This window comes from Dermacentor silvarum, chromosome 2 (assembly GCF_013339745.2).
Source record: "Dermacentor silvarum isolate Dsil-2018 chromosome 2, BIME_Dsil_1.4, whole genome shotgun sequence".
Taxonomy (NCBI): Eukaryota; Metazoa; Arthropoda; class Arachnida; order Ixodida; family Ixodidae; genus Dermacentor; species Dermacentor silvarum.
In genome coordinates, this window is record NC_051155.1 from 245642568 (window position 1) to 245656966 (window position 14399).

General features: G+C 41.2%; 1 protein-coding gene across 3 annotated transcripts in view; it reads left to right on the forward strand.

Annotated features, from left to right (window-relative positions):
* The window catches only part of LOC119443030 (regulation of nuclear pre-mRNA domain-containing protein 2-like), a 60974-nt gene that overhangs the window by 38923 nt on the left and 7652 nt on the right, over positions 1 to 14399 (forward strand). The window contains exons 4-8 of one of the 3 annotated variants that reach the window (XM_049662550.1): positions 56 to 91; positions 1805 to 1857; positions 2690 to 2816; positions 7929 to 8131; positions 11452 to 11608. In XM_049662550.1, coding sequence (XP_049518507.1) covers positions 56 to 91; positions 1805 to 1857; positions 2690 to 2816; positions 7929 to 8131; positions 11452 to 11608 — 576 coding nt within the window. Of the gene's footprint in view, positions 1 to 55; positions 97 to 1804; positions 1858 to 2689; positions 2817 to 7928; positions 8132 to 11451; positions 11609 to 14399 lie in introns of all 3 variants that reach the window. The other 2 variants (XM_049662551.1, XM_049662552.1) reach the window with 2 other exon arrangements.

Genomic DNA, 14399 nt, shown 5'->3' on the forward strand with positions numbered 1-14399 from the left:
TCTATGTACGCCACTGCCAAAGCTATTGATAAATAAATTGCATGACAATTTGCAGATGGTACCAAATTGCCTAAGGAGCCCGAAAAAAAAGGTGAGGTTTTTTTCTTTGTACATTTCTTTAATTATTTTTAACTTGAAAATCAAAGGCATAAAGATGAAGTGATCTGTGTTCAGACCCACCCTTTGTATCTGAGAAGCATATTTGAAGATGTTCATACAGCCTAACATGATTATAGCAAGCGTGTTCACTCACTTGCTCACTCACTTTAAGGATAGGCACAATGATAAATGAATGGATTAATTAATTAATTAATCATTTAATGAATTCGCTGTAATGGGATCTGAATTATGTGCCTTTGCTAACATAACAAGCCACATATTATGATGGACTAGCTATGGCACATTAAAAACTTCGCCGAAACAGTATAATAAGAGTCCATATTTTATGGCACTAGATAGCACAACACCTAACTTGTATGGTGGCTTGCATTAACTCGCGTGAATCTGAGTGCCAAAAGAACTGGAGCAGGGTCTCAGTGGTTGTTGGCATGAGGGGCCTGTCACAGTGATCAAAAACGTAAAGTACACCTTCTTTCAAAGTGCAGTTGCCACTGCGCGCTCATTCTAATTACAGCTCTTGCCTGCGAGGAAAAATGATGGTAGATTATTCTATTATTGTGATCGTCCACATCATTGGCTACCAATGAAACACACACATTCGTGCATGTGTACTCAATGGTACTGCTTTTGTCAAAAGTGTTGAATCTGCTCTGTGAGGGACAAGATCTGTTGATCGGCCTAGTCAGGCTACTCTGTAGCACGCATGATTGCAGAAGAGTGCGAAAAGATGAATGCAGCAATGATAGAGCAAGACAACACACTCTTGTCTGCACCTGATACTCTCTGGAACTTAGAAGAGTAAAGAGCAGTGTCTCTGTGAACCTCTCAGGTTTTAGAGACGTGAGAGTTTGGCAGAGACCCAGTACGTGACTTAATGGTAGGCGCAGTCATGCACGCACTTAAAAATGAATGTGAAAGTGTGGTGCAGCCAGCAGTACATCATGTTGATGCTTCTTCAAGAAGATTATTCATGGTACAGCTGTTGTAATAGGAAGTATGTACAAACTAGGTTTACTATTACTGATTCGAATCTAAGACAAGACTGGGGGGTGTTGGCTTAGTGACTAGGATGCGGTGTGAGGATCTTGCAGGTAAGTTGCAGGAATTGCTGTTGCTTTTAATAATCCATTTATGAACCACGGCTACGTCACTTTACCGAAAACATATAATGATATTGTGCCCTGGCTATACTTTACCAATACTGTCACACCAACTGCACACCACTAAACATTGGTGGCACACCGAATAATGCGTGCATGGAGACATATTGCTGCTAACCTTAACTCATGACCTTCTTGCAAGTGGTGCATTTCAGTAGCAATAGACAGAACTGAGGACAGCATGTTATAGGAGAAACAAAGTGACAAGTGAACACCTGGTGTCGACGCAGGTGGCGAGTGAGCTTGTGTTACAAGAATAAGCTTTTGGTGTGCTGTGTACAATTGCATAAAACATTCGCAACTAGCGTGGTGTGGGTAAAAATAAATAGTGATTTGCTTTTTGCTGATACTGCGGTTGGATTGCATTCAAGATTTTTTTTTTAACTTTTGGGCCCTCTGTTTACTGGATGTAATTCTAGATTCATGTAAATATGGCATGCTGCCATTGTTGCACAAGTGCCAAAAATATTCAGTGGGCATTTTTTTATGGCAAACAATAGCATGCTCCCCATTGTTGTGTGCAGAAAGTGGCAAGCCCAAGAATCCTGAGGTGGAAAAGATTATTCTGGAGTTCAAGGTGTGTATGCTTTTTGTCAGCTTGTCTCCACTGCTAGACATGCTTATATGACCTGATAAGTGAGGTAGCACAGTGGATCTACTACACCAGTAATTCTTAAGTCCTTAACTATCACAGACCCCTTGACCCTCTGTCAGGCAGTTTAGTACCTCCTGGGGTAAACATGCTTATTTATTGAAAAAAAAAAAGCATACGGAATGAACAAAGTATCACATTTAAGACATAACAGTTAAAGATACGTTTTGCTGTGCAAGGGCCTGCTCTTTTAACATGATATGTTACTTGAAGTTCACAGTGAACAAGGATAGTGATGCTGCATGGCAGAAATGAGTGTTCTTACATCATGCTCTATTGACGCTTGAAACCCTTAGTTTGGTTGAACATCATCTGCACACACGGTTTGAATTGAGGGTGCAGCTTCACACAAGACATTATCATGAAAGCAAGGATGAAAAAGACAAAAAATAGAAACAACCCTCCTCATTCTTTGCTGTCAGAACTCTCCTTTTTGAACACTTTGACTTAGTTCACCCTAATACATGCATCCTCTTATTCTCCTCTCCCAGTGGATGTGGAAGGAAGGGGAGTTATCTGAGCGCTGACAATGAAAACATTTGTTGCCTTGACAGAGACAACTGCTCCTTTCGAAACATTGGCACCAGTGACATACCTTATTCAACCACTGTTGATCTTGTCGATTGATTTGTGTGAGCAGCATGTTATGGCACTGTGCTTGTATTGTAGTTGTGACAAAAGCTGATTCTTTCTGTGCATTTCCATTAAACATAATGTTTATCGAGTCTCACATTTAGCTGCACACTTGTGTTTTCAGCCAGAAAAAGCCATTGAGAAGATCAAGAAAATAAAAAAGATTGAGATCGAGACATCTACCAAGTTGACAAACCTGACCAGTCGCAATATGGATGTGTCAAGCTCGGAAGTTCTGAGGAAGTTTAAAGGTATTTACTGCAAATAAGTTCACAGACACCAAATTCTCAAGTGATGATTTTTTACTCTTGAGTAATACACAGCATCTAGGGGACCATAATAGCGGCCAGCACATACACGATCGTGCCCCCAGTAATTTAATATAGAACAATTTCCATCGCACAATTCCACATTTCAGAATTCCTGCCAGTAGGCGTGGATAACCTTTGAGTGATGTGAATTGTGAGTACTCGACGTCACACAGTTCACGCGAACCACTAAAGTGCTGATGACTGCGTACTCACTCGTCGTCTGCTCCATCTCACACATGTGCCCAAGTTCGCCGATGCCAGAGATAGGGGGGAGACGTGCACTTGCGTCTCCCAGCCGTGTTTCGGCAAACGCTCTGAAAATGCGTCGCCACCAGCATCTTTACCGTCACACTGTTTTGCTCTCAACAATGATGTTTTCATGGTTTCATTGCCTTTTAGGCGTCTGGTGTCAGTCATACTTCTGATGTCAGTCATACTTCCTGAAAGCGTTCCACGTAAGCATGCAAAGCTTATGATATAGTCAATTTAGCCTCTAAATTTGGTGTCTACCCGCCTTTAATGCATAACAAATAATGAAATAATGCTGGTGTTTGAGAACTGTCTACTATTTATTGTTTTTTGAATAATATGACTGCATATTTGGTGCTACATTACTGGGGTGCAGTTCTGTAAGTAAATTACAGGTACCTTGGGAAAAGCAACAAGGCTGAAATGAAACCATAACTATATCTTTTTTGGCTCATGATGAGTGATGGTTTTATTTGTATTCCTTCTTTTATTCTTTCACCATTGGCTTCTGTGGTGCGCAGCCTATGCTGTCAAGACTACTTGCAAATTGTATGGCGGATAACACAAAAGAAAGGAATTAATGTGCTATCAAAGTTTACATTTTCAGTGGAACTTTCAGCAAAACTAAAACGATGCTCCTCAAAACTATTTTTTTAAATTATTATTTGCAATAGGTTTGAAAAAAAGCCATACACATATGCAGATGTCAAGTATGTCATTAGTTTTTATGTAGCTGCTATATTCTATTAGTTATGACCTACACAACAGCAAAATAGTGATCTTTGCGGGCACTTTCTTGTGTATCAAATTTTTCTCAAAAGCATCTTGCTGTCGCTTATTTAGCTCGTTTTAGATCGCAGAGTGCCAATATATATCCAAACAGCATGCACAATTACTGGAACTATGCAAAAAAAAATTAAGATACTCTAAAAAACTTTTTTCACAATCCCATGAAATATAACCTAGTAATTTGGCAACTACTGCTGAGAGATATTGCAATTTCAAGTAGATATCAGCATTCTACAAATTTTGAAGAGTATGTATGCTGAATTTCGCTAGTATAGGAAAATTATAGGTGCAGAAGGTTATTGTCAGGGGATCATGAAAAAAAATATTGTTGTGGAAGGAACTACTTGCAGCCTTGTCGTGCGCAAAGCAAACGCTACGAATACGCACTACAGTTGCATGTAGCTGCGGTCTGCCACATAGTGTAGATAACGCGGCTGCCACAGGGTGCCACAATGAGCCCGCTGCTCACTGAGCGCACTGTGGTTTACTGAGGCCAAACGCATTTGATGTGTCGTAGATGCCAAAATCGCAAGTATTAGCATCTATATAAACATCCAATATTATATTTGAACTGCATACCATGGTGACTTTTATTAGGCAGAGCGTTTTGAGCACGCCCCACTCGCCCATGCATAGCCTTCGCAGTGTAAGGCATTGAATGAGCGGGAGCACCGCGAAGGGGATCAGAGGCGATCTTTGATTGCCAATAACTCTGCTTCTGCTGAACGCATTGAAGTACTTTTTTTTTTTTTGCTGCAAAGTATTTCTGAAATTATCTAGTTTAACTTCAAATGCATTTCTCGACTTCGATAAAAAGTGTGTAAGGGCCCCTTAAAGAAGTCAAGAATGCAGCAGAATCCCATGCCACAAAAGTGTATGGTGCTTTGTCCCCTTTCCTCTACATTTGAAGAAAAGTTCTACATGTCACTTACAGATATGTAAAGAAGGCTCTGCAGGAAGCAAATATGTCACGGTCAAATAGCCAGAAGGGGTAGCATTGACAGGCAATGAAGATAAGGCTGGGTTCTGTAGTTCTCCTTAAGAAAGCTTGAATATAAAAAAAAAAACATTTTTAAGGCATTGAAAATGCTTGTATTTATTAAATGCTTTAAAATAGATACTTAAATGTCATGTTCTATTAAAAGGACACTAAAGAGAAACAGGAAGTGTAGCTGGAATAAAAGAGGGACCTTCAGGAATGCATGCAGTTTTTGTTGGGTGCAAAAATATGAGTTATTAGCCGAGAAATTAGTAAACAAAGACCAAATATCTCTTTCTCAATTTTTTCTCACCCCAGATTTGGCGCTGAAGCAGTGTCGTCACAGATTTCATTGTTCTCAGCGAATCAGAATGCGCTATAATACATCACCGCTTGCGTAAATGGCCGAGGCGCTGACTGCATCATGGCTGCATGGCCGCTGCGTTTGCGTTCGCCGCGATGGATATCGTTGCTGCCACTGAACTTTGCAACGAAGAGCTCGCCAGGGAAGCAGGACTGCATTTCAGTGATATTCAGTGAAACAGAGCGCGAAATGATCCTCCGTGCTAGAGCGGTAGGTGTTTCCGCGTGCGATGGCGGTGAGCTGCCGGCCGCGCCGGCGGAATGCAGAGCTTCGTTTTCGTCGACGGAAGGCGAGGCGTCCGATCCGCCAGGCGACAATGTTCCCGACAGAACAAGCGTAGAAAGTTGCGCACGTACTCAGTATGGTTATTTCGTGGCTTTATTTAATGACATTCAGCACTCACCGAGCCGCCAGTTTGCTACTGCAGGGGCACCGGTAGGGGGTTTGACGAAAGCCGCATTAAGGGAACAGCTGCACGAGAAAGGACTGGCCTCTTGGGCATGCCAAGATACTTTCCGACGGCAGGATTATATACATAGTCCGAAGGCGAGAAATGCAGAGAGCGCACCATCAGTTTCTCTGGCTCTTTTTCCGTTTTATCATCGGTAGAGCACTGAGCCATTGCGAACACCGGGGAGCCGGGGCTCATCGCGCGGCACCACATGAACGGACACAATCGGGTCAACACTGCCGCTGCCCCTGAGCAAGCACCTACAGCCCTCAACACTACACACACGAGGCATTTTCTGGCTGTTTCCCGTGAAGTCAACTTTTTTTGAGCCACGCAACACGCAACCAAACACTGTAGAGCAGAACAGGCGCACGCGATGATGCATGGAGCAAAAACGAAACTACGGAACTATCACGACCGGATGTAGTGCCATGCCATTTGTTCTTATTTATTTAATTTTGTGCTAAACTTGTACTTCCTCGCTTGAAACGGGTTAAAAAGTTGACAAATGCTGTTTATGTACGTTTAAGGTGTATTTAATTTTGCGTTTTATTAACAGCGATAAATCACTCTCGACCAATCGCGACCGGCCTGCGTTTGTAATCTCCAACGTCACGAACGTGTAGTGTGGAAAATTCGAAGGGGCGTCAGCACCTATCCTTCAGTTTTTTGCTATTTTCTCGTTTATTAAACATCTGTTCGCCGTAAGAATGGTATGACTGTGATTGTGATAGGATAATCTACCATTAAAGCTCAACTTCCGGTTTCTCTTTAGTGTCCCTTTAAGCTTAGCAGATATTGGACATCCGGCCGCAAAGTTTGCTGCAATCCGAAAGTAAAGCTAATTCAACCTTGTTAGCAGGTCCATGCCAGCTGTTAGTCGTTTTCCCAATAAGCCTTTTTTGTGTATACTTATTTATTTATGCGCAGTGAAAGGGAGTTTCCACAGTGTTAAAATTGAGAGCAAGTGCCTGTTTTCAAGCTGTGATAAACGTCTTTCATCCCAAAAAATGCTTTGTTGGGCAACTCTTCAACTCTTCAAAACCCTTGAATATTTTCTACCAAAGCCTGCACCGAGAAAACTCTGTACAAATTCACCCATGCAGCATGTACGAATGGTGCAGCACTGACCATCAGGAGCGTGCTGGTGTTGAGAGTTGAGTAGGTTAGGCATGCCGTGGATACACATGCATGGCAATGACATATGGCAGGGAGAGTTCCTCAGTCATGCCAGCTCCATAACTCAGCTACACAAATACGGGCTTGCTGCACGTATCAATCTAGCAGAGTAAATTGGCTTATATACCAGAAATGAGCGCAGAAATGAAGATGGGCTTTAATGGGGGGGATAACTGACCAACTGTGTTATAAAATGTTTTCGAAATGCAAAGTGCCGATAAGGAATATTGCATACCTAGTCTCACAGTTCCTTGGGAAATCTACTTTTTTTGTGTGTCAGGGAAGTGGCCTCCTACTGATAGCTTTATTGCTTTTAGGTGATGTGATGAGCATCAGACCCTAACATTTCTCACCAATCACCCTGTCTGGGTTCTCAAACATGGGGCCTACGAGGGAGGTTTAACAAATGTTGGGATTGAAAGACTCTGATGGCAAAAGGGTGATATGTTTTAATTTATAGTGTACTCTTTGCCTAGCAGCATGGTGCAGCTGCATGTCAATATTGGGAAAGGTTTTCAAGTCAATGTGGCTATTATAAGGTAACACAACAGACACATTTGCTTGAAGATGGGAATTGAGTGAAACAGTAAATTTGGCTGGTTTGTGTTTGTGCATACAGGTTGCTTCAATAATGGTTGTCTACAGGAACGTGCAAACTTATTGAAGGGACTGCCTAGTGGCCATCTGACTGTCCATGTTTGCATGTGTGGATGCATTCCCAGCTGTGAGCAGTGCATGATCTTAAAAAGATATTGTGGACACCTGAGATGTGTCGTTCCTGAAACCTTCACTATCAGATGAAATGTGTTAGCGAGCCACTTGCCTAATTGCACAGAACTTTACTGCAATTCAACACTATTGTAGACAGCGACTGCTTGTGTTTGTCACATTTTCTACTGTCCACTTTCCTTTCAATTGCTTTAGAAAGAGTGCTTATTTGTATGCACAGTTTGGTTGCCTACAATGACACTTATCTGTTTCCAAGAGTTTTGTTTGAGTTTTGTTTGTTTCTTAAATTTTGGCACGCCTTTTGTCTCTGAGCGGCGCACCTGTCTTTGCTGCGGACAGATCGCAGTCACGGACAGCAGTTCCAGAAGGACTTTGACGAAGCAACCCGGTGCCTAGAGGAGTACATTAAAGCGTTGGAGAAGGAGGTGTCAGAGCGTACTGAGCTGATTAGCATGCTGGAAGACGCCAAGGTGTACTATGACAGCCAGAATGGAGAGGCTCGAATTGTGGCCTCGGTGAGTGCAGCCTACAGTTCTTTCAGGGGGATTTTTTTATGTATTTCACTGTGTGTCAAGCCACTGCAAGACCAAAGATTTCCACAGTCCATTATAGTGTGCTTCTAATTGCCAACTTTGATTCTCTCTGTGAAGTAAGCAAATTGTATTTTCTCTTACTTTTTTGGGGACCACATAGCATGCAGACACTCAGCTTTAACTTCAGTGACACTCATCCAGTGGGAAGCGATGTGCTGCATTCCGATCTGAGATGGGATAGTATGATATGCAGGGAGTTGCGTGACAGTCTCTGCAGAAGCCGTGTGCATTTATTTTTTGCATATATGTATGTCATGGTTTCTACTGCACAGTAAGAATAGAAGTTCTTAGTTATAATGGATATGACAGAGTGCTTAGAAGGCTTCAAGAGTATATTAAAATCCTACATATAATACATATGAAGTTTTGTTGCAGACTTTGGTGCATCAAGTTTGCTTCTCATATGATGCTTGAGTGTATCTTCTAGAAGTTAGCATTTTTTTAGTCATACGATATGTTGATAATTGTTTTTTTTTTTTTTTTGTCCCAACATTGCCTCTTGTATTATATATTTGAGATCGTGTCTAAATGTAGAATTCTAGGGTACTGATTTCTTTCATTTCCTTTACCACTTTCTGACGTTGCTACACCCCGTGCTAACAACTTGGCAATTCAACAAGCTCAGCTTTTCTTGCAAAACTTCTGTCATACAATGCCACTAGCTAAAGACCTCACACACACATATGCCTAGGTGCCACAGACTTGTACTAGTAGATGCGCACATTGAATCCGTCTACTTTCATAGTCCTCTGAAAATTATTATGTAGTGTGAGAACGTGCTTTCTCCCTATCCCAGCCACTTGTCCATAGCTATGTGTACCACATTGCTCTTGATCACTTCGCCATGTCACTAAATTTCATCTTAAGCAGTGCCAGCAGTGCCACTTTATGTTGACACCCCACACTTCTTTAAGACATAGTTGCAATTACACAGGCAGCATGGATTGCTTGTCGGCTTTACAACAAGTACAGTCGATACCGGATATATCAAACGATTGCTATATTGAATCGTAACATCTCCTTGGAAATCCTGTGTACGGTCAAGTGCCCCTAGCAAGAAATGACCTGTATAACGAAGGAATAATTATGTCCCGTTCTACTCTGAGTTGTACGGTGCGCAACCTTTACAACGAAATTAATTGTGTAACGAATTATTGCGGAAGCTCCAAGCACTCGTTATAAAAGCATTTGACTGTATAAAGTACTTCGCATATATCGAAATACCATTCACTGCCACATTCGATATATCGAGTGCTGCTCTGCGCCAAGGTGCGCTTCTCCAAGTGGGCTTCTCCTAACGGGACCGCAATCATTCTGTCTTCATCTGAAATATTAATGTCAACAAAACGGCATTGTTTTGGCAGATTCCAACAAACAAGACATTGCACTTGAAGGGCAAAAGTAAAAATGAGCAAGGTGTGTCTTCCCAAGATATGGATGGCTCGTGCAGGAGTCTTATTTGCGCTCCATTATGACAGATTTGAATGATAGGAAATTTGCAGGTGCAAGTTGGAATCAGCTAGCGCAAGACAGGAGTAATTGGAGATCGCAGGGAGAGGCCTTCGTCCTGCAGAGGACATAAATACAAGCTGATGATGATGATAACAGATTTGCTTTAGTAAGCTTCACCACAACGCAGCGGTGTAATGCCGTGAAGCATCCAAATAGCGGTAACACTACTGTGCAGTGAAGCATACTACCTGCAGCCGTTCGTTATCGGAAACAGGAACGCCATGCTGGCTCAAGAACGTAAAGGGTCACCCGGTCTGATACATGCATTCCACAAGAAAGCGTGGATGGAACTCGTATCTTTTCACTGAATGGCTCTGGACATTACAATGCTGAACTGCCAATGTCTGCACTGCCGCGTTGGTCTTCTAGACCTTCCGCAAATGGCTTTTTATGGTTTCAGGAGTGGCCAAAACGAATCCAGCCCTAACCCCCACTTGAACACATCTTTACATTGTAGTTCGTATTTAACAAAACCACTGCATGCCACTTCCACTGTACGCAAGAAGACTATTGTGGAGCGGCTCGCAAGACTTGTTGTGCAGTTTGCGGGCACTCAAGCCACGCTGAATGTCTTTCATTCATACTCACAGGGACACGTGCGAGTACAATGTGCAACAAGCACTTAGATGTGCATGAGGCCCACCCCTGTCTCGCAGCCAGGCGACACAGGCTTTTAGAGTTAGAGTTGCAATCAGTTTATTGCGCAGCACAAGTGGCTTGCAACATTTATTTGCAAAAAAACAAAAAATGAGTAAACATTTGTGCGCTTAATGCTGCTGCCTTGGATAAATTACCACTTTTCATGATATCTGGAGACTGTCCGAGACGTACAGTTTTTTCTGATAAGGTTCAGATAGGCACATTTTATATTTGGGATTATCAATATATCAAACAATTTCGCAATCCCGTTCGAGTTCGATATATCTGGGATCGACTGTACCACCTAAACCAAATACAAGTACTTTTGACTCCACAGTTCCCTTTCCTCGATTACCATCTTGTCACTGCTTTAGAAAATGCTCTGACAATGATATGGCACCATGCAGGCTGGACTCGTCACGCAGGATCCATCTAGCAGAAAAACAAATCACTATCGAAAAATGTGCTATTTTCCTGCCAATTTTAAATAAGCCCAGTAAAACTGGAAACATACTTACTTTATAAATTTTGCACTGGGCCTCAGTGTTTACACTGTTTTATCTGTTCATTTTGTTTTGTTCATTGTGTTGTGTTATGCCTAAGTTGCGGAGTGTATGTGTCATACTGCTAGTGCTGTTTTAATATTGGTGTGCAGTTTGGAAATGTTGCATCTTGTCTTGTCTTCATACTGTAGCCCTCAGTGAGTCTGAAAATAAAGAAAGAATTGCATAGTGTAATCTGCACACTGTCTTGATTTTGAGATTTTAACCTCAGTACAAGAGGCTTGGCAAGAGCAGCTGGTAGTTTACTTCGTAGTTTTGTTGCTGTAGCATATCACACTTATTGATTACACAGCTATGGCATACTGCAGAATACATTTCTAATGTATGTGCGACATTGAATGACTACAGGCCAAGAATGAGCGGGCATCCTTCTAATTTCTGGGCAGCCTTTATTATCTAGCTTTACGAAATAAGTGGTTTCTAAGAGCCTTGCTTGGAAAGCAGTGATGGAGTTTCATGTAATAGAGCATGCATCATTTGAGCATCTAGAGTGTGTATGTCGTGGCTACATCTAGTGTGTGTATGCAGGCATACAAGAACTTTGGCAACCGAGTGAAAGGACTGAAGAAGAAGCTAGAGGTTAAAACAAAGACGCTGCCAAGCCCAGTACCGTCACCTACTCCAGATGCGCCTTCTCCAACCAACTCTGATGATGGCTTGCAATTACCAGCAATACAGGAGACAGGTCTGTCTATCACAACTTTATATATGCAGTGCATATAGGTGCTACCTTCTCATTGCGAAGAAAGTTGCAATTTGGCCCAAAGTGCGAAGCAGTGACAGCAGTCGTTGGCATAACACCGCCAACCGTCAACATGCGATAATTTAAAAATATATAACTCAAAATGCTGGTCAGTTTGAACAAATCCCACATTCTTGTTGTCGCCCCGCTGTTTAGGTGCATTTGCAAACTGCTTAAATGTGACAAGGTTGGCGGTTGGTAAATAAAGCATTTTGAATCCCTATTGCAAAGTAAAGACGACTAAAACATCTGATGAGATTACATTCAAAAGGCATTAGCAGTGATAGCATGCCTGGGATTGATATTCCAACTGTTGTGCACATTGGCAGTTACCACAATCACCCAGTCATGTGCACGATGCATTCCAGAGTGGCTCAGCTATCAATATCAGAAGCAGCATGCCTATGAAAAGTGCGAAAGTGTCAGTTTTATTTGGAAGTATATTTATTTATAAGGCAAGCTTTAAATACACAATTATTTGAATGACTGAAACAAAACTAACACCATGCAAAGAAATAACCTCAATAGCTAACAGAGCTGTCTCTTTGCCACTGTGACAGTGTCACACGGTCCTGGGCATTTACTCGATGTGGTGCAGCTTATTATTTTTGTGTGCTGATGGTGTAAGGGTATTGAGGTGAATGGTAGATGTGAATGGAATCTTGTTCGAGTCAACTGTCCTGCATTATCATGCATTAAAATTGGCTACAGTAATAGATGCAGCTGCTGTGGGGTCTGAGGATCATGAGTTTCTTTTATTTACAGATTACCTGCGTCTCCTCGAAGGCATTATCGCAAGGGTGGACAGATAAAGATGTGTTAAATCATTCACAGAAATAAACAATAAATACACAAAGCAAAGTAACATCAAGGTGGAACATACAATGAGTTAACATTTTCAAGCATAATAGAAAATTTAAACAAAATTAAGACGGTAATGCATTATCACAAACACAGGCGGTAAAAAAATCGTGATTATCAGACCCTGAAACACATTCTTCTAGCAACAAATTCCAGTCTTTCACCGTTTGTGGAAAGAAGGATTTAACAAAACGGTTTGTATTACAGCTGTATTCACACACCTACTTTGAGTGGTCGAGTCGATTCGAGACATAAGTTGGCTCCGATAGGTAGTTACGGCTATCAATGCCTGTTTGATTATGGAAGATACGGTGGAAGAACTCGAGTCTCAATTTTTTTCATCTGTTGATTAACGTTTCCCAGTCCAGAAATGTTTTTATTTCAGTGCCACTTTCAAACGAGTTATAACTATTGGAGACGAAGCGTGCAGCCTGATTTTGAAGTTTTTCTATTACTTGAATTAAATAGTCCTGATATGGGTCCCAAATCATAGAGGCGTATTCGAGGATAGATCTTGCATGCAAAAAATAAAGTGTTTCTTTAACATCTTTGAATGCTGATTTGAAATTACTATGAATAAAACACAACATTTTACATTTTACTGAAGTTGTGTAAATTCAGATTATATACAGTCAACGAGCAATTTTTCGGACATGCCCGATAATTCGGACGCCTTCACAGCACTGCCATGTACCCCACAGAGTCAATGTATAAAAACGTCTGAAATTGCGGACGCAAAAAACCTTCGCCGTCCGATTTTCCAGACTTTTTGCCATGACCGCAGGTCCAAAACGGCATTAATCGAATCCACCACCGCCGCCATTTTGATTATCTCGCCTCCTCGAACCGGCGCTTTCGCATGCAGATCCGCTGGAAGCCATAGCCACTATCTTGGCAACGCTAGGCCTAGCTACTTAGACACATTAGCAAGCTTCTTTATGTTCGGTGCCGTGTTTTTCATTGAAACAATTTGCTGCTGTTAGCAATGGCGCGCTGCATAATGCCGGTTTCCGAAAGTGAGCTTTGCTACAAAACAGCAATGTTAGGCAGTGAAGCATACATGATGTATTGCAGTGTAGCATATTAATTCTTTCTTTCAAATGGGAAAATTGGCTATTTTTTGCATGTTTGAGTTAGGAATATTTTGTGCAACAGCCAAAAGTTGACAGTGTCATGCAGTATATAAAAGTGAAGGTAAATGAACGTGCTTTGAAGTAATATTTAGTTTTAAAAAATACAAAAAAAAATGTTATTTGAATAAAAAATTCTTAAACAAAAAAATGTCTGGGTAAACATTTTTAGAGAAATTCCAAAATATGCAAATTGTTGATATATCCCTTGGCAACATTTATTTAAAGAATTATACCCATAGATAAAGTACTCTTTGAGTTACGAAAAATCACATGACGCATAGTGAAACATTCAAGTTCTTGGTTGGTCCTATTTACAATTCTTTTTCTAGAAAAAGATTAATTTGCAGCATAATATTATATACAAAAACACGAGTACTAAACGCACATTTCAAAAGTACATTTCGGAAAATAAACAGTAATTACAAAATACTTAATAAAAATTACCAAACACAAATAATTAATGAAATTCACGGCAAACTTTCCTAATGATAGACATATCCTTTCCTAATGACACATCCTTTCCTAGAATTTCCTAATGATATCCTCGCCTATTTTCTTCAGAGAAAAAAAAAAGTAATCTACGTCGGTTTGTCAAGGATATGCGTCCGTGCATATTTGTTGGCGTTTATACCTATAGCATGACCGACCTCCGCCGTTAAGGACACACGAAAACAATCAAGAGCTCTCACCAGTTGCTTCGGACCCCTACGAAGCCTCATTACGAGGTCAATGCCCGGATC